The sequence below is a fragment of the Sardina pilchardus genome, chromosome 6 (genome assembly GCF_963854185.1).
Source record: "Sardina pilchardus chromosome 6, fSarPil1.1, whole genome shotgun sequence".
Classification (NCBI taxonomy): domain Eukaryota; kingdom Metazoa; phylum Chordata; class Actinopteri; order Clupeiformes; family Clupeidae; genus Sardina; species Sardina pilchardus.
In genome coordinates, this window is record NC_084999.1 from 33,302,032 (window position 1) to 33,326,414 (window position 24,383).

A 24,383-nucleotide genomic window follows, 5' to 3' on the forward strand; every position below is an offset into this window, starting at 1 on the left:
GACACTAATATCGGAATTTTGGTATTAAAATGCTTCCCTGATGATGCATTTGAAAACAATCAGTCTTCTAGGTCTGCCTAATATAAAATATTTTTTTGGTAAAGAACAGAGGAGAATGTTTTGTCTCAAACTGAAGCAGAGAAATATAATGGGGTCAAGCACAAAAATCATGGAAAGCTAAATGAACAGGAGGTCGGAGCCATTGTCTCAGAATACTTCCATCTGCTCATCACTGTTATATAATCGTTTTATTTGTTGCATTAACTTAAATTACTTTTATTCATTTGGCAGACGTTTTTATCCAGTTGGACTTACAGCAAGAGAATAACATTCAGGCTACAGTGCAGATGAGGCCTTAGCTAGGATGTCTACTGCATCTGTCAGTGCTCTTACTGAATAAGAGTGCCCACATTATAAGGACGAGAAGCGAAGGTGCTAGAACGAGATAGAGGAGGGAAGAGAAGGAAGCGGCTGTTTGTGCCACACACACACACACACACACACACACACACACACGCACACTCACACGCAAAAGTCAAGTTCAAAATGAAAGACCCGGGTTCAAATCCGATTGGTGGGCATTTCCTGACTCCACCCCTCTCTCTCCCACTTGTCTGTTCTGTCACTCTTCACTGTCCTATCTGAGTAAAAAGGCCTAAACCACACCAGGGCACAGGCCTCCATTTACCCCTATGAACTCTGCTACCATGCCAGTGCTGTGAACCCCTCTCCTGCTGGACACCCACCACTGACTAAAGCTACTAAATGTTCTCTCTGTCTGCTTGCTTTTCAGTTTGTGAAATTGTGACTGTGGAGAGGAGACTGCCATTTAGCCTGAGCTTTCCCAACCGTGTGGCGTGTTGCAAAGTGAACTGTGTGATCTATGAGCAGAGGTCCATTCTGGTAAGCATAAGCACATCTTGTGGGGTTCAGTTTAGAATCTGTCTTTTCCCAAACCTGCCACTGAAGAGACTGATGATCCAACAGACTGATGATTTTGTTTTAAATGTATGCTCCTTCTCGATGCAAAATCACTATTTTTTACTGTTATTTATAGTGATATGACTGACATGTATGGCAGTTGTTAGGGAGAGTTGTGCAGATTTCTCCCTGGTGGCTGTTGAAGCTATAGAAACCCCTTCTCCCATCTCTGGAGACACAAGTAAATGTTATGATAGGAATATGAGCGCGGTGTAATTTATGCACACAAAGTCAAGCCACTAACACTAACAGAGTGGAATGTACGGGATCCCGTTTTCCAGCACTGCCGCTCCTGCTTTTCCTGGTTTTCCTGTTGCCTCCAGACCAGCCCTCAAGTTCCTATTTCTGTTGCCCCTACATTTTCTGCTGTGTCCCTCCTGCCATTTGAGCTGGCCTTTTGTTTCTATTGGCCACAGAGCTGTTATCCATAGAGCTCACCTCACACAGTCCAGGCCTACGGCTGAGCTAACTCTAGACCTCCGTCATACATGACTGGTGTCATTTAGAATTGGTTAACAAAGGTCTACCAATTTTATAGGTCAGCTGTTATGAACAGAGGGCAATTATTTATGACAAAACTATTATTTTTGCATCATAAATCAAGAACAATCATGATGACAAGAAAATGGTCTGTTTTGTGTTTTTTCAGTTGGTGGACAGAAGAGTTACCGTAGATGAAGAAAACTCTTCTGTGTCAAACCAAAGGCCTGGCATGCAGTATGATCACTCAGTTTGCTCATCGCAAGACGGTATTGAAATCAGAAAATGTATGGCTTAAAATTCCAGTATAGGCTTAATATAATTATTTTCCGGTTTACTGATTTAATGGATAAAATATCATGTCACCTGCTTTGTGAATCCATTTTTTAGTAATAGCCTTTATCCAAATAAGCAAGGCTAAAGTTAGTAGACAAATGATAAAATATCATCAATTAATTATCATTAATTCATTGACAATAATCTAAAGGTGATATTTTTAATTAACTGAATGATGAATAATGATCAATCTATATTACATGTTAGTATGAGGGTCACTGAAACGTAAAATCGAGAGCTTCCTATTTTTGTATACAGTATAAGACTCACTGGTCTTCATTCCCACATGCTTTCCCACATTATTCCCAATGTCTCTGACATTCACTTGCAACACTAACATACTGGAAAACATGTTGCCTACTGTTTTGCTTTGATGCCAGTTAAAACTGAGCAGTGAAACACAAGTCAATCACTGTGGTCAAATGAATATTAAAAAGCACGAGTCCAATGTTGTTGGGTTTATCTTATGAGCTGAGGTGGCTCAGCCTTGTTGTTTAGCTGTCGAGGAGATGCGATCCTGAAGCAGACGTGCCTCTGGATGCTGGCTAAGCGTTCCACAACAGGCCAGTTTCCACAGCAGTGCGCTGATATTACATCCCTTTAGCAGTCTGTGGGGGAATATGTAATGGCATGCGCAACATCCAAACAAAACACGAGAAACAGGAGACTGCTCTGTCTCTCTGTATCAAACCAAGCTCTGCAGAGCCAAAACATATTTTCACCTTCAGTAAATGTCATACGAGTGCATGTTTTTTTTCTTCAAACAAGAATAGGGAACTATGATTTATGGAATTTGGAAATTAAACTGGCAATTAAGGGATCCGCTATCCAAACATTATCGTATGTCGACCCCTATATCCATGTCAGCGCGACGGGGTCAGCCCAACACAAACACATGAGCTCAGGGACGGGCAGCGCGGGCGAGAGGGAGCGAGGGTGGCCCGCTGCTGCGACTCAACTCCGACTTTATGTGCGCAGATTTACGGATGTACAACCTGGCAGAGGTCAGCTGGAGAAGTGTGAAAAAAGTAAAGTGTGCTCATATTTTGCAAGTGTTGAGAGCCCTCAGGAAAATTCAAATTCTAGTTAACAGCTGTTCAAACACCCAACTATAGTTAGTTAGAGAGAGCCCACTTGGGTTGTAAAACTCCATAAAAATGCCTTGTCTACTTAGAGGGGAACATGGCAGAGATGTCCCCATTTTCCTTAGTGCCAGAAAATGTGCACAAAGTGATATGACCGGGGGTGATATAGCATACTGTAGGCTACAGGTGCTATAGGATAATGTGAGGACACCGTGTGTGAGCACATCAAGGTTCTTAAGAGCTCTGAGATTCTCTGAGAATTTTGAGACTCTTTCCCTCTTTTAAATGTTGAAAGAACAATGACAAGTGTTTGTTACAATCTTCAGTGGAACACTCCCTGTGGACAATAAGTGCTGAAACTTTTACCGATAAAGTAACTGCTTGTTTTTTACCATTAGGGGGCAGTTCTGATTGACTGACATGACTCACTCCCCTCATGATGGCCCTTCTAAAGTGAGCTGTGAAATACAATCAGACCTTTCAAACAGGGACATACCTAAGGATGTTTGCCTCAAAGTTTTTCTGGAATTCCTGGAGAAATACCGTAAGTCTTTGCATTTAATAATTTTGTCTTAAATGAATGAAATAGGCCTCCTCTAATTTTATGATTTGGATTATTTTCCACTTTAGAAGTTACCCTGCATCTGTTTTCAGATTAAATTAGCATTCCCACATGGCTTTTTAAATTGTACTCTCTCATTTTATTGTCTTTAAACCTACAATATGTGTCCACATAGCTATGCAACATGTAATTAACCCCATGACATTCTCTCTTTCTCTAACAGAGGTGGGTGTGCATGAAGCTAAATCAACATCTCCTAAATCCGGACCATTCCGTGTCCTTGCCTCTCCTGCAGGCTGTTATTCGCCAGACGCTGCATCACCTGCTTTAATCCAACTGATTAGTTCCCTCTAATTGGATCAGAATGCGAGCAAATGACTCCATCAATGGCGGAGTTGAGCAGTCATCCACGCATCATGAGTGCCATGTGTGGCCAGTGACTTTCTCTTTCACGGCGTCTTTCACACTGAACGCGTGCTCTTCATAATGAGCTGCGTGTGATCCAGCGTGAACCACTGTAAACACAAATCCCCTCAGCTGGATGACACGGCTTCACCTCACACTGCAGCGTCTGCTAAGGTTTCTCCTCCGAGCTTAAGGGTGATTATTCCACATTAAAATAGAAAACACTGCGATGCTATATTAAATGTCATTGTAATAACAAAGGTGGAGGTGATCGATTAGCCATTTGATCCACGTGGACATGCACACATAAACACACAGCAGACATGACAGACGCTCATTCATGTCTCCCCTTTAGGTCATATATGATCTTGGATTTACACAGTGCCAAACCCACGGCAGGTAGATTGATTGAACTGTTACTGTATTTGCCTCTGGAGCTCTCAGCTGAGGTTACATTTCTGAAGCAACAGCTCCTCAGACTACAGCCATGTATCTTGGGCAAAATATTTGGAGCACATCCTCATTACAAATACAGCAACCAATAAGCATTGACCTGCCAGCATAACGAGCCAATGGTTGCTGTGTACATCATCTGTCCCACAGAAATCCTCTTCTCCATCTGTTCAGCACCACTTAAACTGCCAATCTCGGCGACATGACTTATGTCAAATGGAATGGAATGATTTTTTTCCAGCAAACTGTAGATAAAAATGAGTGGCTCCATCGGGTCCCTCCGGACAGAGGTGTTTGGGTTTAGTGTGGGACCACGAGCCCTCAGCTGAGCAAACACACCTGCTTTCCCCGTCTTCATCGGCGCTGGACAGTCTTAACAACTCTGCTGTGAGCCTGAGACCCAGCTATTATTGCGCATTACACTGGCCTCACTCTCTCTCTGTTTAGAAGTCTCAACAATGACAAAAAGCCTTGCCAAAGAGGCATAAATATGTGTATCCTTTACCTCAGTTCCACCGTGCCACAACCCTTATTTATGGCTAATATTGTAACTGAATAGCTATGGTCAGTAGCATAGCAGCTGTATTCTACATAGCGCTTGATGTTAGTAACATGTTAAATGTTTCAACAACACCAATATAATTTGAGCAGCCTAGCTAGTGTAAAACCCCCAAGCAATAGGGCCAGCGCTTCTCAGACTTGACTTGTGTCTCCTGCCATCCCGTCGTTAACCTCACATTCTCAACAGGACAAAAACTCATGTCCTGATGGCACTTGTCCATTGTCCTCCACCCACCAATACACACACACACACACACACACACACACAGTCCTGGATCTGAGCACACTCACTGCTCTTTGACACAGTCTCTGTGGCCTCATCATTTGGTGTGTTATTAGTGTAGTGTCATTTAATGAGACAGCAGTGATGCGCTCTGTCTGGTCTAGCTCTGTAAAGCTGTCAGTGGTCCGTCAGAGCTGGAGCTCCAGAGCACCCAGAGGGAAGTGAGGCTGGCCCAGACCCCTGTGCAGAGAGACACAGAAGAGAACGGCCAGATTTGCAAATCACGCTTTTAATTAGGGGGAATATAACTTGGATACGAATCAGTCTGGCATCCGGTGAACTGGATTTTATGTTCATTTAATGGTCAATTAGGTAATACATCAGTATTCTGCAGAAGTCACCAAATCATCTGGTAATTCATAAAAAATCAAAGAGAGAAATGGAGAGAGAGAGAGACTGTGTGTGTGTGTCTGTGAATGCATGCACTTTTCCACCTGCCCGTTAGCCTACTTTTTTTCACAGACGCGCAGACACACACACACACACACACACACACACAGAGAGTAACGAAATCAACATAAAACGTTTAATAAACATTTTCATTTGTCTTATAGGCCTACAGTCGGCTATCAAGATTGAGGCGAGGCAGCCAGGTGCAGATCATGGTGCCATCATGGAACAGCAAATAACAAACACACGTTGAGACTTAATCCACATTTAGCCTACACACTCTGAGTTGGAGATGCACACTGATAAAATGTACTTTTGAACAAATGCTGCCTCTACTGGCAGTTGGATGGAGGAGGAGAATAGTGAAACCTTGAGGGGCCCATTCATCTGCATCTAAGTGGATGGAGTGATGATGCACTCCTGTGAGATTCTTTGAATGATAGGCTTTTGATTGGCCTGTGCTACATATAGTTCCTTCCACTGCAATTAATGTAGGCCATGCAGAGCAGGCTTGAGTTGATGATGAAATGAAAAAATAATTTGGATTCTGTAGCCTACTGACTGGCATAGTAGCCCATAGGCTATCATGGGAGAAAAGACTGCTGTCTTCAAAAGAACGCGAAGTGATAGAATTATTATAATTCAGTGATATAATGATAAACCGTTGAAGCAAGACTTCCCGATCCACACTACAGTAGGCTGTATCAGAATAGGATACCATTCTCCCTACCAGTCTGCAGTAGGCTTCATTAGCTGTTTCTTCCTGGTTAAGGTTTGGTGGACAGGTCTGTCTGGCACGCCCACTCGGATATGATACGCTCTCGCTGAGTAGAAGCACATGATTAGGCGTGTTTACATGGAGTGTTTTGTGCAGTCATACACTACATGACAGCGGTTTCACCATAGCGATTGAGAAATAGCATTACTGTATCGAAACATCAATGACACTCCCGTAACCTTCTGTATGTTGCCGTCTTCATTCTCATCATTTTGCCTTTGAAACTGACTGGCCTGCACAGGGATCGGATTAACTTCGTGTAGCACCTTCTAGGAGAGGAGGAGCGCTAGCTACACACTAAAACGGTAAATTTAACCAGACAAGCTTATCTTGGGTTGTAAATGATATCGGCCCTGCATTCGTGGAATCGTTTTGGGCTAATAGGATAGTGTTGTGTTCTTAAAGGTAGGGGAAATAGCCTATGCTAACAGTTAACAGACACCAAAGCTTGACGGCTGTTTGGCTATAGAGCTAGCAGTTGTCATCAGCAGCACATGCAAGTTAACGTCAGTGCATAGTCTTTTAACAAGGAAGTGCAGTAAGCTAACCTGTCCTTTCTTCCGACCGTGGAGCTTCGTAGCCTGCAGACAGTGATAACATAATCGGGTATTCAATAGTCTTCATTTATTAGATGTAATTTATGGAATGTGTCGCTGTTAATGTTGCCTGATAGCGTTTTGGTTGATAAGAAACTCGATATGTCAAGGTGGCTGAAAGTGTAATGCATACCCCATGATAAACACAGCACCTGGACGTTCTTATCGTTACAGAAAGGTTAACAGAGGAGGGGACCATTCTGGAACGTCATTCCTCGATGCATTCCTAATTCGCGTGCTGTTAGCCTTTCATCAGGCCAAATGGAGGACTTGGATGTGGACCGTGAGTAGACCCGAGTTACAGTGCTGCTCTGATAGGAACCCATCAAACATGTACTGTAACAGCACGACCTTTAATTGAGATTGGTTCCTAAGTCATAAGCCTAGTGTGTAAAGTATGTTACCTTAAGCAATTATCATCCACAGATGACACACCTCTTGTTGTTGTGTATACCCCCATTGCATTTTAACCATAGAGTTGAGAACAAAGTAAAGCTTCAGGTACAGGTGAAGACTGGTTGGAGTTCTGACTCTTCTGTTTGTGTTTGTCTTGCCCAGAGGTGACCCTGGCATTGCTGGATGCGGCTAATGATAAAGACTCATTAGTGCAGGAGCAGGTGCGGAAGTCCATACTAACTCTGGGCAACCAGCAGCCAGAGAGGGTCCTCTCCATGTGCCAGGACTACCTAGTGAAGCATCCTAAGGTCAGTCACTGCTACCAGTGGTTAGAAAGGACCGCTGTTTTCTTGCTGATAGTAATTCTTATTGCTAGGACCTGTACATGATGTATAATGTGTGTAGCCCATATGTGCGGAGTTTATGTGGATGATTGACATCTTCATCATATCATTAGACATGTAGACACTGCTGTGTAAGCATTGGTCCTGTTCATATGCAGGGTGTGTCTTCTGTAATTGATTGATCACAGCATGATGCCTGACCCGGTGCCCTCCTGTCATGGTGATATTGTGGTTTTCACGATAATGTCACATGATATCATGTGATTGCTGGCCTGTATCAGTTCAAAACAGGAAATCAGGCTGTGTGTGTGTGTGTGTGTGTGTGTGTGTGTGTGTGGGGGGGGGGGGGGTGGCGGGGGGGGGGGGGGGGGATAGATGAAGATCTCAGATTATCTGCCTTTTTCTGTGGTATTGCATAGAGGTGTAAAGGTGTAATTAAGGGGACTTTAAAAGCCAAAAAATCTGCATCAGCAGTATTGTTGGTGAATTTTAGGGTAGTGGTACTTACAGGCTTACTAATTTTGATCCAAACTGTGACTTAAGGACATGGGTACAAGCCAACTTGTCTGTTACACCCCAGGTATTGCACACTGCTGCTCTGGAGGAAGTGTTAGGCCTAACTTATGATGCTAACAAGACTAAGCATGTGATGACTGTGGGACTAATGTTTGAATCCCAGTGTTTGACTTGGCAAGCCCTTCAGAGTGACGCAAGATCCCAAAGCCAGTTCCACCTGAATGACAGGAGCTGCTCCCTTCTCCCTGTTTCCTTTGCAGCTGATTGTTGGACACAGAGTTGTCATCCTGCAGACTATTGAGCTGGTGGTGAAGAGCAAGATCGATGAGATCAGTTACCCTAAAATCAAGAGCACCATTTCTCTGGCCTCAGATGAAATGACCAGGTCAAAGGTGAGACAGCCCCACTGTTCATTTTCATAGTATCAAAATAATTAGAATGTTCTAAATAATTCTAATATTAAATATTCTATTCTAATACATCAAGGCATCTGAACATTAATATCAAAGTGCTCTAATTATACATTACATTATACATTAGGATGTGAAGAGCCATGATTTTTTTCTGATATTTCCTCCTTTCAGGAGGTGGTTCCAGATTGGCAGCAGGCAGCTAGCAACATACTGGTTGCAGTTGGTAACAAACACATCAATGACATAATGGAGGAGATCCTAAGCAAGTTCCAGCCAGGGGTCCTGCCACATTTCTTTGTGGTCCAAACATTAGCCAGTCTCTCTGATTCTAATGGTGAGATATGCAACATGTCTTTTGTAACAATTTGCTTTCAAAAGCATGTAACACACTAGACATGTTTTGCAACCTTTTTGTTGTCACGGTGCTCTGCAAAATTGATTCACTTCAGGTGTCATGCTCAGTGTTGAGTAAATGTTTCATACAAAATGAACTGCATCCACTCCCATATATAGAATATAGAGAATCCTTTATATTTATTTTCTTAGTTTTTTTTAGAGCTGTAAGAATCCAAGGAGAGTTGTGACAATATAGACAATAAATGCTTAAAATGTATATCTAATGTGCACTAAAATACAAACATATAATTGTTTTATAGTTTACGGAATGGTTCCCTTCCTCAATGCCATCCTGGGGACTATGCTGCCTATGCTGGGCATGGCTAAACAAGACAATATGAAGTGGGTGTTCTCCTCTGGTGAGTCAACTTGATAGCATTTATTTCAAGGTCGCCAGGGCCGCCATGAGTTTGTTTAGTTACTGGTTGGTGTTGCCTTTGTTTTTCTAAAACCGAATAAACACCAAGTCTGTGTTTAATCTTTGGCTATGTTAGGACAGCTTTGTGTTGTGCACTGTGACTCATTGCGGCGTGTGGATTGAACTGAGTCAGGCCAATCTGTGCCTTCTCTCCCTGTGCCGCAGCACTCTCGCACTTCAGTGAGAGCATTCTGGAGTACCTCGCCAACTTGGACAAGGCCCCGGATCCCACCGTGCGCAAGGACACCTTCTCCAGCGAGATCTACGCCTCCTATGACATCCTCTTCTCCAACTGGCTCCAGAGCCGCGAGTCCAAGGTACACTTAACGAGGGAGAGCAGCGCACCAATTAGAGCTAATCCAGTTTGTGCACAAGAGCTGTGCTTTTGTTCAAATAGAAGTCACGGCCTGCCGTCTGGCCCCTGATCTCCCTCTCTGAAGAAGTCTCTCTGCGCTGTCTAGAATTAGCTCAGACTGCTTCAATTCAAAGGTCCTCCTGGAGTTTGAGACTGAATTTAAAATAGGGGAATAATAATGATACCATGGGAGTATTCTCTCTATTAGTTCCCCCTTGTACATGTTGTGCATTGGTGAATAACTAGAGTTGCATCATTCAAGCATTTTAGAGGAAGAAGGCTAAAAGCAGATGACACATTTTGTCAACCCTGCTCTGCCTCTAATTGGGCCTCAATTGAGAATAGGTCTGGACACTCTTAGTTCACTTTCAATGTCCAAGGGATGTAACCAGTGGTGAAATTAAATGGAAGTTGTACATTAAGTTCTTACTGAATCCTTTTGGAAGTACTGCAAACATATTGTTCTTGTAAACAGAAGAACAGCAGTTTTTAATGCAGTTGTCTCTTCAATTTGAATGAAAATACATATCTGTGTTGTTTAATATTGACACCATCTATTGGTTATGTACATTGGTTAAGTGGTGTCAACTGTCCTCCTCTGTCATCATATAAATCCTGCTCCATGCTGGATAAAACTGCCAAGATTCGACTGGTCTCCGTCATGACCACCTCACTCCTGACCTATTAACCAGCAGAGGGAATCTCTTCCACCCAGTGTAGTTTTAGCTTTCCACACAATGTTCTCATCTTTTCAGTTCTATTTCTGGGCCTTGTAGCTTTTCTATCATAGGACAGTGAGGAGATGAGAGGAGATGCGTAACGGAGAGAGATGGGAGTAGTATAGGCCCAGACTCCAAATGGAATGGAACGGCAATGCTTCCGTTGTACTGGGACATCTGCACTCTTTTTTCAACACCTTTTTTAACCATGACCAGTGTGCATCCCTGTTTAACATGGTGTCATGACCACCTTGTTTCGTGCATAACTCAAAGCCACAGTGTGGCCAGAGCAACAGTGTAGATGACTGAGGATGTGGGCTATGTTGCATCAGCCTCACAGATAAGCCCAGCTGAACCGGTTTTGTGTTGCTAACTGAGCGTGGAGCCCTGACTCTGTCGTGTGTCGTGTTGTGCACCCCAGCTGCGGTTGACTGTGGCGGAAGCGCTTGGTCCCATGAGCCACCTGATGGCACACGATAAGCTGGAGGAGCAGTTGCCCAAACTCCTACCCACAATCCTCTCTCTCTACAAGAAGAACCCCGAGCATTACATCATCAGCAAGGTAAGCCCACTCATGAGGCTCTGTATGGAGGCTAGACTTGTCTTGTCCAGTTGTTTCATTTCAGTTAGCAGTGCATGTGAATTGCAGTGTTGTTAATGATGTACGTTATGGTGGGCATCTGTGTGTTAATGTTTGATAACTTTGGTGAAATGCTCACTCAGGCACCTAGCAGGTGTTTAGCAGTTCTGGGCCAGAGACCGGGCATGTTGTACTGTAAAGGGAGGCCTTTCAGGGGTACAACCCTGTCCAGCCCTGTTGTGCATTGTTGTTGTATCCTACTGTACATGTGGTGCTATATTGATAATTGACATTTTGTTGATTGACTGCTGTATGCTCAGCCAATAGCACAAGGAATAACACATTTCCTGTGTGTAGCTAAAAAGCTGATGCATGGTGTGTTGTCCTTTCAGAGTCTGTGCCAGGTTCTAGATGCTTCCGTGAGCATGGGGAGCCGGGTTCTGGAGACTCAGCTGGACAGTCTGCTTCAGGCTCTGCACCAGCAGGTAGAGTATTGCTGGATCCTCTTGTGCTTGCGTTGGGTTTCAGTTCTAATGTCTGAACTGAAGATGGTCAATAAAGCTTGACGGCTGGATCAGGATGGGCGATTAGATGATGATTTATTGTAGATGATACAATAAATGAATAACAGAACACATGCTAAGTCTCTCAGCGGCTGCTGAGCATCCTGACAGAAGACTATCAGATTCGCTTCCTCGATCCATCTTTGATTCAAATCCTAAGACCAAGTCTGTTACTAAAACATTGTGACGTTAAAGCATGCCAACGTGGTACAGTAGGTGGCAACCCTTGTACAAAACCGGCTCTGACCAGATGGCAAAATCCACACATACAGCTCCAGCTGCTATCTCCTTTGGCCCATGTTATCACTGATGTTCCTGAGCTACAAGGCCTTGGTGGTAAACCGGCCTAAATGTCCTACTTAATGTCGGCCTTTCTGGAGCCAGAGAAAGCCCTGTACAACGGGGTGCACTTTACTACAAATGTTCTACCTAGGAGTAACATGAACGCATCAGAATACAGTAAGAATGTTTTACTTACGCCATCACACCCCACCTGGTAGACCCTCACCACACTAACACCTACCTAGTGTAGATCATTGCAGTGCTCCCTGACCTTTTAACTGCACTTGTCTGCCAGTCAAACTGTTATGAGTTCTGTTGTACTGATGAGACTTTAAGATAACCCATATTGCAAATCATTCAGTATGTGCAACACCACAGGATGTATCACTTTTGTCATATACTGTCATTTGCTGGGGGCAGCCGTGGCCTACTGGTTAGGGCTGCGGGCTTGTACTGCTCCGGGTTAGTGTGTGCTTCACCTCACTGTGTATTGACTGTGTGCTGTGTGTGTTCACTAATTCATGGATGGGATAAAGGCCAAATTCCTTGCATATGCAAGTACACTTGGCCAAGAAGCCTGATTTGCATTTACGATGTACATTACTGGAATTATAGATATGTGTTGAATATTGCTGAAAATTGATATTGTACTGCATGTTGACCTGGTTGAAGTGGTCTGTTGTAAAGCTGCATTGGTGTAAGCCTATATACCTGTGCTACATTAACTTCCCATCATCAACTTCCTATCAACTGGGTTGAAAGGTTCCTCTTTATACTGTACGTGCCGAACAACCATGTCAGACTTCTGTAGAAGTCATGAAGGAGTCCATATTCTCATGTACAGTTTATGAATGAAAGCGCCTCAGTCCACTAATTCTCCACTAATCTCTCCCATTCTAGATTTGTGCGCCCATTGACTACAGCAACCCTCCCACTGTGAAGAACCACAACGAGATCTTACGATGCTACAGTATTCTAGGTAGGCAGTAGACACTGACCCGAGGACACACGTCTTCATCTCCATGTCTCTGTTTAGCACCTCGTGTATAAGGCCCTCCAGTGTTCTCAGTCACAGTCATTTGACCGGGCCGGTTAATCCAGCAGTCATGTGATGGGGATTGAGTTAGTCCTCACAAGTCTGGACACACACAGCATGCATGTGTACTCTCTCAGGTGACACACGGGCTTCATGTGCCTTCAGTAAAAAGCAGTCCACTTCCAGCTGGCAGCTCTGCTTTTCTAACACATTTACACCGAATTACTGTTGGTGCTCTGGTTCTAACCCAGAGCTACTACTGTTTGGTGTTGTGAGATTTAGCTCTAGTCGCTGAGAAATATGAATGTTCCGGACTTGCAACGGTGATGTAACTCTTGACTGCAGGATGAAAGGAGGATTTTTTCACTCTTTCTTTCCTCTTTGCCTCTGGCCCTGTGAAAAGTTGTCAGAAACACCTGAGGCAAGATGGAGAGGAAGCATAGAAATATTGAGAAGTGTCACACTCCTCTTTGGATTATGACAACAACATCACCAGTGCCTTGATGGAGAGCTTGTAGAGGACATGCCGTGTGATCTGTCCCGTTCCCAACATGTCCCATATCTCTGACTTCCTCTTTCCTCTGTTCCAGCCAACACCTTCCCTGACAGGCTGCTGGTGTTTGTTCTGCAGAAACTGGAGAACAGCAACGAGAGGAACCGTGTGGGTTCTCTGGCGGTCCTCAGACACCTCATCAACTCCTCCAGTAAGAGCCACGGCTCAGGCCCTCCTGCTCCACATGCTGAGTCACTCAGACATGCGCTCATATCCGCCATATTTACATATTTCATATGTGTCTCAAGTCCTCTGGGGCTCTTTGTAGGTCAGCTTTAGATGCAGTGTGTATGTGTCTGTGTCTGTGTCTGTGTCTGTGTCTGTGTCTGTGTCTGTGTCTGTGTCTGTGTCTGTGTCTGTGTCTGTGTCTGTGTCTGTGTCTGTGTCTGTGTGTGTGTGTGTGTGTGTATGAATGTGTGTATGAGTGTGTGTTGTCTGTGACGGTGCAGATTTTCACTGGTGATTTACCTTCTTCCCGCAGCGTCCATCATGGAAAGTAAGAAGCTGCTCATCCTGGCCAGCATCCGCCAGCCCCTGGCAGACCACAGCAATAAGGTAATCCAAGTCCAGGTCCACTTTTACACTCCGTCTTACATCAGTTTAGCCACACTTCTGCTGGACATTAATGGTTGTATTTGTCCTAGTCGTCCAGCAGCAGCTGCCTGTTAACCTTTCTGCTTTTCATGACTAAGGAATTAGGTATTCTCATTTGTGTCATTGAAGACCTTTTCTTTTCTGAGCAGCTTCCTCTAGTTCACATCATGCAGAGTCTAATGTGATGTGGGTGAACACAATTGTGAAGACCATTTGTGATTTGATGGCTAAATACTTTATGTTTAATAAATTAAGATGTGTACACGTGTTGGTTCTGCATGTACAGTATGTCTCTCAGGACATGAGAAAGTTCAACTCTGTGTGTGTGTGTGTGTGTGTGTGTGTGTGTGTCCTCTCAGGTGAAGAAAATGGTTGTCCAGGTGATCAGCGCCATGGCTCACCACGGCTACCTGGAGCTGGACGGAGGAGATCTGCTCGTGCGCTTCATCGTCCAGCACTGCGCTCTCCCCGACACGTACTACGTGAGTCTCCTCCTCCTCTCCCGTGACCGCTCCAGCTGTAATCAGGAATGTGTTCCAGTATGTGTGACCTCTGACCTCCCTTCACTCTGCAGCGTGGGCAGCGTCCCGCCGACCCTGAGGAGGTGACCAATGAGGCCCTGCGGAGCATGTGTGACAACACCCTGCACCTGTTCACCACCACAGTGGGGCGGCTGACTGACGTGAGTCCTCCTCTCTACACACTCCTGTTCCCAAGCTCCAGCTTCAAGAGTGCTAGAAGTGTCTGTAGCTCTTCTGATTGAGCAATAGATCCATAACCCCTAAATTCACAGATCATAGCCAATGTCTAAATGGACATTTTCACGACTTGTGTGAGCAGTGCAGAGGTGAGGTGTGGTAGGCCTGTATGGGCCTAAGCCACCAAGTGAATGTGCTTGGACATGCAAAACGAATGGAACTGGCACATTTGCATGTGACTCTCCTCCCTGCCAATCTATCTGAAGTGGCTGACGCTGCTGTACGAGAGCGTGTGCTTTTACACGGCACCCCTGAGATCGCCGCCTTCACTCTGAGGAGCGTGAGCACAAGCAGCATCTGAAGACGGCTCCGCCGTAAATCAGCCGCCGCGGCTAGATGTCCTCGTCTGTCCCCCCCCTGTGGGGTCAGCCTCCCGTCGCGCCGCGCGGGGGAGGACGTGGGCTCGGCTTTCCCACCGCTCCGGCGCGCGGGCTTTAGCGCTCCATCAGCGCTCTCTCTCTCGCGCGCTCGCTCGCTCGCTCACGGCGTAATGGATGAGCTCAGGAAGCCCTGGGCACACAGCACCGCGGCCCGCCGGCCAAGTACAGCAGCAGTCAGGAGATATGAGCCCTTTTTCCAGCCGCGCTCCCAACACCAACACATACCGCGCCGCCGCTGCCAAGACGTCTCCGCACACGTTTTACAAGCTGCTGAAATCTCCCATGTTTGTTGCACTCTCTCCACCAGAGAATGATGGTAGCCGTTCATTTTATAGGGTGTGCTATTGGATGCTTTTTGTCAAGGAGATGAGATAAACTTTTAGATAAAACCCTCGTAAATTCTGCTCCTCGTGCACTCCCGTATGGTGAGAACGCAGAGTTTGTAATTTAATTTGTTCACAAAAACTACTTATTTCCAGATGATTAACCTTTGCCATTTTATTGTCTTTTTATGGGTCTCCGTAGGTGTTATGGCCAATGCTGATTGGCTACTTGACTCCGGGACTGTATTCCAACGCCACCACGCCCCTCTGCAAGAGCCTGATCCTGCTAGCCAATAAGAAGCGAGCCGCCCAGGATCCCAACTTCACCATCGACTTCAGCGCCCCAGGTAGCCGCGCCGGTGATGTCATAATGAGCCGCGCGTTGCCGTGACGAGGGCTTTTCCACTGGTGCGGGCGGCGGGCCAAGGCCCCTGCCCGGTGTCGGGGGTGTGAAGCGTAAACAGGCCGAGCGCGCGCGTGTGCGCTCCGCAGTCTCGACACGTCAGCTCTTCTCCGCGTGGCCAGGCGCTCTCTTTTTCCACCCGGCCGCTGGAAGGGCCTCGCCGCCCGCCCGCCGCAGACATTTTGTTTTCATTATAGCCCCGCGCGGCGGGCCAGACGTGTCTGCTTTTAATTAGTCGAATGAAAAGCCATATTTATCACCGAAATAATGTGCGCGGGGTCCTGAACTGTGTGCCATAATCGTTTCTTTGGGGGGGGAGACGATGATTAAGCGCGGGCCGTGTGCGAGCGGCGTGTAGTGGGTAATCATTTACTCGTTAATTGTAATGCTGGGAGATTGGTGTGTCCCGGGAGAGCGCTGGCCTGAGTTTGCCCCCCTGCTCTGTCTCCTCCCACAGGCACCCACCTGCCCTCGCCATACGTCCTGATGACCCGGCTCCTGGTAAGGCCGCCAGCACACCTCGCCACACACCCACCTGAACAGTCCTGCATGGGGACATGAGTGTTACACACACACACACACACAGACGCACACACACAAACATACTCTATTCTGTATTTGAGCAGACAGTGCTGCTGTGTCCCGTAAGCGCTGGCGTTGAGCCAGAGTTCTGTCCTCAGTTCTACTGAGTAGAGGCTCCGTTTCTCTCTCTGGTTCCCTCCTCTGTGTAAGCGCAGGAAATGTTCAAAACAACAAACCTGACATTGTTAGATTATATGCTCACAAAGCAGCATGCTACAGTATATTTGACGTCACTTTGTGGGATGAATTGTGCCTTGTTTTCCAGTGGTGCTGCATCTCAAACTGTTGCTGCTGCTTTGGTTTGTGAGTGACCGCTGGTTGGGTGTGCCCTGTCCCCAGGTGAACGCTGCCTTCCCGCTCCGCTCCCGTGGCCACGGCGCCCCGTCCCTGAGCCTGCTGAACGTGCTCTCGCCCAACATCCACCCCAACGCCGAGCAGCTGTGGGACAAGGCCATCCCCCCGCTCCTGGCCCAGCTGGACGGTGAGTCTCCTCTGGACGCCCGGGTCACCTGCGGCCCCGTGCCGCGCGCCCGCCCGCCCGCTCCCACTTCTGCGGCGAGGCCGACTGGGCACAGTCCAGTGTGAACCCAGCTTTTATGGGCCACTCATTCTGCCATTCACCCCAATACCGGCTCGCCAAGCTTTTCTTTTTTCACGTGGGATTTATTTCATGAAGGTTCATAGTTTGGAGGTATTGCTGGGCTTGTCATAAAAAATGGATTTGTGGTAAATGAATGGGGCCCTTTTTTTTCTCAACCACAACACCTCTACTAATGGGATGTTATAAGAAACGGCATTTTACAAGTCCACCACAGAATATTTCTTAAGAGGAAAAACTTATCTCACTTTTTGGCTGCGTTCTAATCCCCTTGTGAAAGTGTGCATCTTGCCCCCTAACATTCCACCCAATGTAATCGCTTGTTCGGAGTCTTGTTGACTTTTATGCTGTGGTGGACCACACAAAGTGCTTTTATGCTGCTGCTACTTATTCTCAGTTTGTGATCTGTATGATCAATTTATCAGGCTGTGTGTGTTCATGTTGTCTCGGTCTTTCACAGAATCCTCGTCTGACACTATAGACAAGTACAACTGGGAAGATGGGATACTGCAGGTAGGCTGGTGCAGTTGATATTCCAGATGTATTCCTGAGCTCTCTACTATCACCACGTCTTTGCCAATCTTGCGTTAAATTGTGTTAAATTGTGTTAAATTGTAAGAGCTGGCACTTTTCTGTGTCATACAGGTAAGGCTAGAGAGGGACTGGTGACCGTTTTAGTTTGCATTTAAGTATGTGATCATTCTGAACATAGACTTGACTGTTTTGCCTCCAGCTCTTGTCCAAAACTCTGGTGGCCATAGCTGATGACAAGTGGAGCTGTCAGCTGGCCACTGAAGCGACGCGTTATCTGTCTACCTACAACCACTCCCTGGAGGAGAAGGTCAGTTCACTGGGGGGTGTTGTGTACTGCCATAATGGAGTGTGTGCTAGGACCATCACTTTACTCTGTCAGTGTCTACACAGCTGAAGACTGTTTTACACGGTGTGATCCCTTTCATAACTCACCACACACACACACACACACACACACACACACACAATTTCACAGAAATTCTTCATTCCTTGTATTGTATATACTGTATGTATAGAGTGAAGTAGTTAATGGAGACGAGGTGAGTGTTGTCCTGGTGGTGATGGTGCTGTGTGTGTGCAGAGTTTCCTGTACAGGTTCATAGGGGTGACCCTTCAGCAGTGCTACAACAGAGAGCTGGTCAAGAAGCAGCTGCAGGAGGTGCTCGTCAGCGTGCGTCACCATGACGCCATTGAGAGAGAGGTACGTACAGTATAGCACGAGCCCTCACTGTACTCCCCTGTACTGCCTACTGGGTAGTGTACCTCTGGACAACGCTGCAGCCAGGCTGCATATGAAGCTGATGTCTGTCAGTGTCCGTCTGCTGTATATGGCATACAGAGCAGTTTCCTGTCAGCACAAGCTACTGTATCTCTGAGTGGCATCTCGCTTCTGATGTGCTTCCTGGCTTTCTGATGTTGCTCAAGATGTCTTGTGACAGCGAGTACACTTCGTTTCCAGTGAATCTTTCAAACGAAAGCCTTGACCGTTTTTCAGAGCTATCATTTACTGTACGTCTCAAGTTAATCCCTAGTTTGAGCGCAGCTTTATCAGAATTGAGCGTAATCACCTTTCTCAGGGCCGCATGAGTAATGAGCGTGTGGTTGTTATTGGAGGCCCAGGCTGACTTCTGAGGTCCTGTATTATGTTGTAATTGCTCTCACAGGGAGTTGCAATGGGAGTCGGGCTTTGTGCCAGCAACCATCTTGATGCCACTCTGGCGAAGCTGGACGAGTTCGGGAAATCTGATGCCTTCAAAAAATCCTCAGGGATCTTCGGTCTGCTCAAAGTACGCAACACATTGATTTGCCCAATATACTGACAAGGAACAAATAAGCAGAGATACAAACACTTGTCTGTTTTTCCCCCAATTCATTTTGCTTTAACAGATAGCATCGTATTTTCTTCTCTCTGGGAGTTGTTGTTGATGAGAGATGTAGAAGTCCTTTTTAGACTGTTGAAAACACCGAGGCATTAGCGGACATTCCTGCTTGGTAAGTTGATCATTTGTAATTAGATCAGCCCGGGACTGACCGTTGGGGTTGTTGTGGCGTTGCAGGACAAGAACGAGGTGGACACGGAGAAGATGAAGAGCACCCTGATCCTGTGCTACGGCTACGTGGCCCTGAACGCCCCCGAGGACCAGATCCTCGGCCACATCGACGGCCAGATCCTCAAGAGCATCAGCAAGCACTTCAACACTAAGGTACAGCCGGCTGCCTGGCCCCCACAGCACTGGGGGTGGCCTCTCTGAGGGCCCAGGTCCCCTCTCTCCATGCCACGGCTTAATTAGCCATAGCAAGTATTTCTAAACAGTGCGATCACACTCCATTAAATCTGCCATTCTAGCGAGAGACGGCTTGTTTATTGAGCCTGACACAAACAGTCTCTGGGAGGGGACCCCAAACACTCCCCCCCCCCTCCCCCTGACCACCGCGGAGCGCTGTGCTTTTGCGCCGTGAGCCGTAATAGTTTCCTAATGGTCGGTGAGCGCCGTCCAGATAGTTGTGGCTGAGCCCGTTGGGCGGCGAGCCGCTGCCTTTTCCACTGCCCGCCCGGAGCGACGGGCACAGGCCGAGTCTGAGAGCTGGCGTCCGCGGGGGATGACCTCACGTCACAGGGGCTCACGACACTCGGCGCGGCCCTGACGGAGCGGTCCGCGGGCGACACGTGTGGCATAGTTCCCCCAGCGGTCCGCCTGTGCCCGTTTAACCCCTTACCAGTAGACCACCACCGGCAGGCCACAAGGCAGATTGGCAGATTGGCAAGACTACACAGTCATGCCAGAGTGACACAATGTCTCCAGTAAAAAGCTTTTTTGGACAGACTCTCTAATGAGTGTGGCATAAGCCTTGAAAGGTCATTGAATTCTTTGTTTTCCATTTTTGACGATGAACTTTCGCTGACTTAGACTGACGCGCTCCCGTCTCATTTTCTGACCTCTCTAAGCATAGCTGTGTGTGTGTGTGTGTGTGTGTGTGTGTGTGTCTGTGCGCGTGTGTGTGCTTGTATGTGTGCGTGTGTGTGTTTGTGTGCCTGTGGTCATGGAAAACTGTTGGCTGTGGTTTTCATTGTTACAATCATGCTCCTGGCAGTGGCCTCTAAACCTGAACTTCTTGCAGGGCTCAGCTCAGATTGACGACTGTGTCCTCACATCTGCTTGGAGCTTCTCAGTTTCACACAAATATGAATCGAGAGCTCGGGGCCAGCTTTGGGCATGTGACATGAGAGTTAACTAATAACAGTTAGTGGTTGAATTGATTCCTGCACCGCAGGGCTGTTGGTGTTGAGCTCCAACAACAATTAGCTTTAGCCAGATAGCACTGACTATTTTGGGGTCAAGCTATTTGTTTTCCATTCGGCAAGTTTCACACCTGCCTAAAGCGTTCCGCATGTAGGCGTCGACAGAAGTGTGCCGGCACTTTCCATCAACTGCTCGCGCACACCAGCACCGATATTTGTAACGGAGAAGCATACACAATAAACAAATGGATTTACAAAACTAGAACCGAATGGTAATAGACAAGATGGCGACAGCAGAGTACAATGTTGATGTGCAGGGCTGTATTGAAAAATGGAGTGGAGTGGAATTAAAGATGGGAAGCGGAGTGGACCGCGCTCGTGTGTGCAGAGGCCTTGAGTGGAGCCAGTCAGTGGAGCACTGAGCTGCATGGCACACTGCTAGTGAAGCTGCTACTCTCTTGGGTCTCCTTATTGAATGTAGTCTTGCCTCTTCTCTGGTCTACTGTATGTGATGCCCTCATCGGTGCCCCACAGCATAGTTTCACACATCATGCTGCAGTAAAAGGAATGAATTCATGTGTGTGTGCTCTAGAACTAAACATGCTCCAGAACTAAACATATGCTCTAGAACTAAACGTATGCTCTAGAACTAAACGTATGCTCCAGAACTAAATGTATGCTCCAGAACTAAACGTATGCTAAACACTCACTTGGCTGCAGACTGGCAGATGCACTCCACTTGCAATCTTTCAGATGCTCCTTTGAAAAGGAAACTGGGATCTTTGTCAATTTGTCAATTTGATTTTATGAATTGGTTTCAATTTCAAAGTATTCATATACCATGCAAGTAAACATCATTGTGACTGAATTGCTGGCCTACTAACCACCACTAACACTGGTATTAACAACTGGTCAGTGGTATTTGCTGTTTTTGTTCAACAGTGCCTTAAACTCCTTCTTAATTTTATGTTGTGCAGGTTCTGGGGATTAAAGTAGAGACCAAGGTACCGTGAGAGGAAACCCCACAGGAGGAGAAGCCCTCTGCCCCCTCTCCCTCCCCCCACCCCCATCTTCCTCCTCCTCCTCCTCCTCCTCTTCCTCTTCCTCAGCCAGACTCTCACTAATGCCATTCACTGTCTGGGGCACTGGCCCGCGGACCCAACTTTCTGAACCTCTAGAACAAACTAGCGAGCTGATTTAGACCGCTGCTAATTGGCATGGGGGCTCCAATGGGGCGTCATTAGGCGCTAATGACTGGCGTGGTGGAGTGAGCATTTGGTGATGAGCTGTTAAGCCGCTGGTTTGGGCTCCATCCAGTGGCGCTCTGTGTTCCACACAAACACGTCGTTGTCTGCCAGAGTTTCTTTTTTTTCTTCTAATTTTCTCGTCCTCTCAGAAGTTCAGAAAGTTAGGGGCTTTTCGCCCAGGTCCCGCTCACTAACGCAACCGTCTTTTTCTTTTTCACTAATCACTGTGCAACGATGTGCTCTGAGCTCGAGAGTCTTTTTTCCTCCATACTGGGTTTCAGATACTCGTCCTATCTGATTCATGCAATTACACTTGGCACGGTGTGAGCTCCCTCTTGATTGCAGGGATCTTCTCAACTTCCTCTTGGCCTGCCTCTCACCCAATCACAACCCGCCATGCAGATTGTGATGCCTGTTTTTCTAATCTGTTTATATGCGATGCTGGTTTAAAATAAGCTCATTTAAGGTGTGTACGGCTCAGTGGGCATGCTGTAACTCGTGTGTGATGTGTAATCGGACTTTAATGATTTTTTAAATGTAGTACACTTGGGCCAACCTTGCACTCTGCTCTGTCTGGAATGGGTTTCTCTTTGGGCTATTCTTAGTCTCTGTAACATTTCCACAGTCTTAGTGTGTGTGTGTGTGTGTGTGTGTGTGTGTGTGTGTGTGTATGCGTGCGTGTGTGTGTGTGTGTGTGTGTGTGTGTGTTTTCCGCTCCACTCCTGTGCAGGACATGACCATGAAGATGAGTCTGATCCAGAGTGTGGGTCTCATAGCCAAGGCCATCAGCGCGTGTGTGCGTCGACAGAGCTACCTGTTCGCACGCAAGCAGGAGCTGTTGGGAGTGATGATGGTCAGTCAGTGTCCAGTGTGATCCCCACACACCTCAACACCCCATCACACCACAGTCACTCAGCTGTCCATCAATCTACTCTGTAATCAACTCAAACACTGTTTATCTAACTTCAGTTCATGGGTTTCATCAGGTCCCTTATACTGCGTTCATGCGGTTTTGAACCTCGGAGGCCCGCCTTTAAAAAGTCCCGACCTCCGAAAAAAGTGTGTTCATGAGATCAGTTCGGAAAATAAATACAGGAAACGCATAAATACGTTATTACAACTGCTTATTATGGTTGAGCAAGAAGGAAAATGTCTTGGGCGAGTGTCTCCGTCTATGTTGTTAATTTAGTGACAAATTACCCTGCCTATTCGTAAGGACAGTGAAATTCACATCTTGTGTTGTTGCAAGGGAGGCCGTCGTGGTTGGAGAATAGGATAGTGACGTCAAGTCGGACACCTCGGGGCACAAAACTTCCGCACGAGTCTCCGAGCAAAAAATCCAACCCGACCTAGCGTTCATGTCATTTTTCCGCTATCGGAGGTCAGAAATTTCCGAGGTTCCGAGCTGCATGAACGCAGTATTACTCCCTTTCCACAGGTGTACAAAATCAAGCCCCTAGATTATGAATGCAGACTGTATGGTGCTTGATTAACCCACCTGTGGAGAGGGACCTGATGAAACCCATGAGTAGCAACATAGCAGCTTGTTTGTCGATTCTTATGCAAATTGCTATTGTATCATAAGGTTATTATCAGTACCAGTGCTGATCCTGCAGCATTGCTTATTGTCATCGTTATCATCTGTTAAAATTGAGATGCAGCATTGATTATTGTCATCGTTACCATCTGTTAAAATTGAGATGCAACATTCCACTGGCACTGATACCCAAGCGTGTTGAACTGTCATTGCAGGACTTTATCAAAGCAGAGCCCACAGAAGCGATGAGGACACCTGTGCGCCACCTCGTCATGACCACGTGTGCCAACCTGGTGTATCCTTTAACCCCTCACCAGACCGGTCAACTCCTAGGGGACAGAAAGGGTTGATGTTCAGGCGTGAAGGACGTTTGAACCGAGTGTGTTTTGGCCCCATTTAACTCTAGGCCATTGTGTGTCTGTCTTGTTGCCATGATGTTGTTCTGTTGTTACCTGGTTGGTCCTTGACGCGGCGGTCAGTAACCTGGACCCTGCGCTGACGGAGAACGAGAACTTTGAGCTGCTGCGGACCTGCGTGAGCAGCGTGTACTGCCTGCCTGCGGTGGACGCGCCGGACAAGGGCAAAGATGACGAGGTCCTGGACCCTCAGCAGCGGGAGGTCAGACACTGTGGCTACTATAATGGCCTTCACTCTGCATTGAGTTCAGCAGTGCTACGGCTAAGGGCTCAGTTCTTACTGAACACTATAGTGATAAACAGGACGCTGTTAAGACACTGGTTTGTGTCTTTGAGATGGCTACATCAGAGTGTGTGTAGAATCCTCGGCTCTGCTGTTTTTCCCGCTGCTACAAATCTGTGTGTGTGTGTGTGTGTGTGTGTGTGTGTGTGTGTGTGTGTGTGTGTGTGTGTGTGTGTGTGTGTGTGTGTGTGTGTGTGTGTGTGTGTGTGTGTGTGTGTGTGTGTGTGTGTGTGTGTGTGTGTGTGTTGACGAGAGCTGGTCTCCACTGCTGTGCCTTTTGAAGTTGCGGAGTGGATTCCCGACGCTCCATAAGCCGCAGCACTGAGTCGGGCTCGTCGTCGTCCACTCCCCGCTGTGCGCTGCTTAGCTCCCAATCACCACGCGCATGGCAGCTCTGGCAGCCGCAGCTCCTCACATTACCCTGATTAATTCTGGCCTGTGAACGTGTGAGAGGAGAGAGTGGAGATAAAAATGTTTTCTGTTGATATTGGATCACAATGAACTCTT

The 24,383-nt window shown here is 46.7% G+C and overlaps 1 protein-coding gene across 4 annotated transcripts in view; it reads left to right on the forward strand.

Annotated features, from left to right (window-relative positions):
* Positions 1 to 6,401: 6,401 nt before the first annotated feature.
* mroh1 (maestro heat-like repeat family member 1) overlaps positions 6,402 to 24,383 on the forward strand; it is a 35,714-nt gene continuing 17,732 nt past the window's right edge. For 3 of the 4 annotated variants that reach the window (XR_009939726.1, XM_062539585.1, XM_062539583.1), the window contains exons 1-26: positions 6,402 to 6,619; positions 7,085 to 7,193; positions 7,469 to 7,614; positions 8,427 to 8,558; positions 8,751 to 8,913; positions 9,236 to 9,334; positions 9,559 to 9,710; positions 10,889 to 11,029; positions 11,440 to 11,532; positions 12,793 to 12,871; positions 13,519 to 13,632; positions 13,963 to 14,036; positions 14,435 to 14,557; positions 14,650 to 14,757; positions 15,739 to 15,883; positions 16,397 to 16,440; positions 16,861 to 17,002; positions 17,580 to 17,632; positions 17,853 to 17,960; positions 18,234 to 18,353; positions 18,817 to 18,939; positions 19,210 to 19,356; positions 21,371 to 21,397; positions 22,371 to 22,493; positions 23,393 to 23,472; positions 23,657 to 23,795. Coding sequence is in view for 3 of the 4 variants with exons in the window: in XM_062539585.1 (XP_062395569.1) it covers positions 7,172 to 7,193; positions 7,469 to 7,614; positions 8,427 to 8,558; positions 8,751 to 8,913; positions 9,236 to 9,334; positions 9,559 to 9,710; positions 10,889 to 11,029; positions 11,440 to 11,532; positions 12,793 to 12,871; positions 13,519 to 13,632; positions 13,963 to 14,036; positions 14,435 to 14,557; positions 14,650 to 14,757; positions 15,739 to 15,883; positions 16,397 to 16,440; positions 16,861 to 17,002; positions 17,580 to 17,632; positions 17,853 to 17,960; positions 18,234 to 18,353; positions 18,817 to 18,939; positions 19,210 to 19,356; positions 21,371 to 21,397; positions 22,371 to 22,493; positions 23,393 to 23,472; positions 23,657 to 23,795 (2,697 nt within the window). In the remaining variant the exon portion in view is untranslated. The remainder of the gene's footprint in view (positions 6,620 to 7,084; positions 7,194 to 7,468; positions 7,615 to 8,426; positions 8,559 to 8,750; positions 8,914 to 9,235; positions 9,335 to 9,558; positions 9,711 to 10,888; positions 11,030 to 11,439; positions 11,533 to 12,792; positions 12,872 to 13,518; positions 13,633 to 13,962; positions 14,037 to 14,434; positions 14,558 to 14,649; positions 14,758 to 15,738; positions 15,884 to 16,396; positions 16,441 to 16,860; positions 17,003 to 17,579; positions 17,633 to 17,852; positions 17,961 to 18,233; positions 18,354 to 18,816; positions 18,940 to 19,209; positions 19,357 to 21,370; positions 21,398 to 22,370; positions 22,494 to 23,392; positions 23,473 to 23,656; positions 23,796 to 24,383) is intronic. The other variant, XM_062539586.1, reaches the window with a different exon arrangement.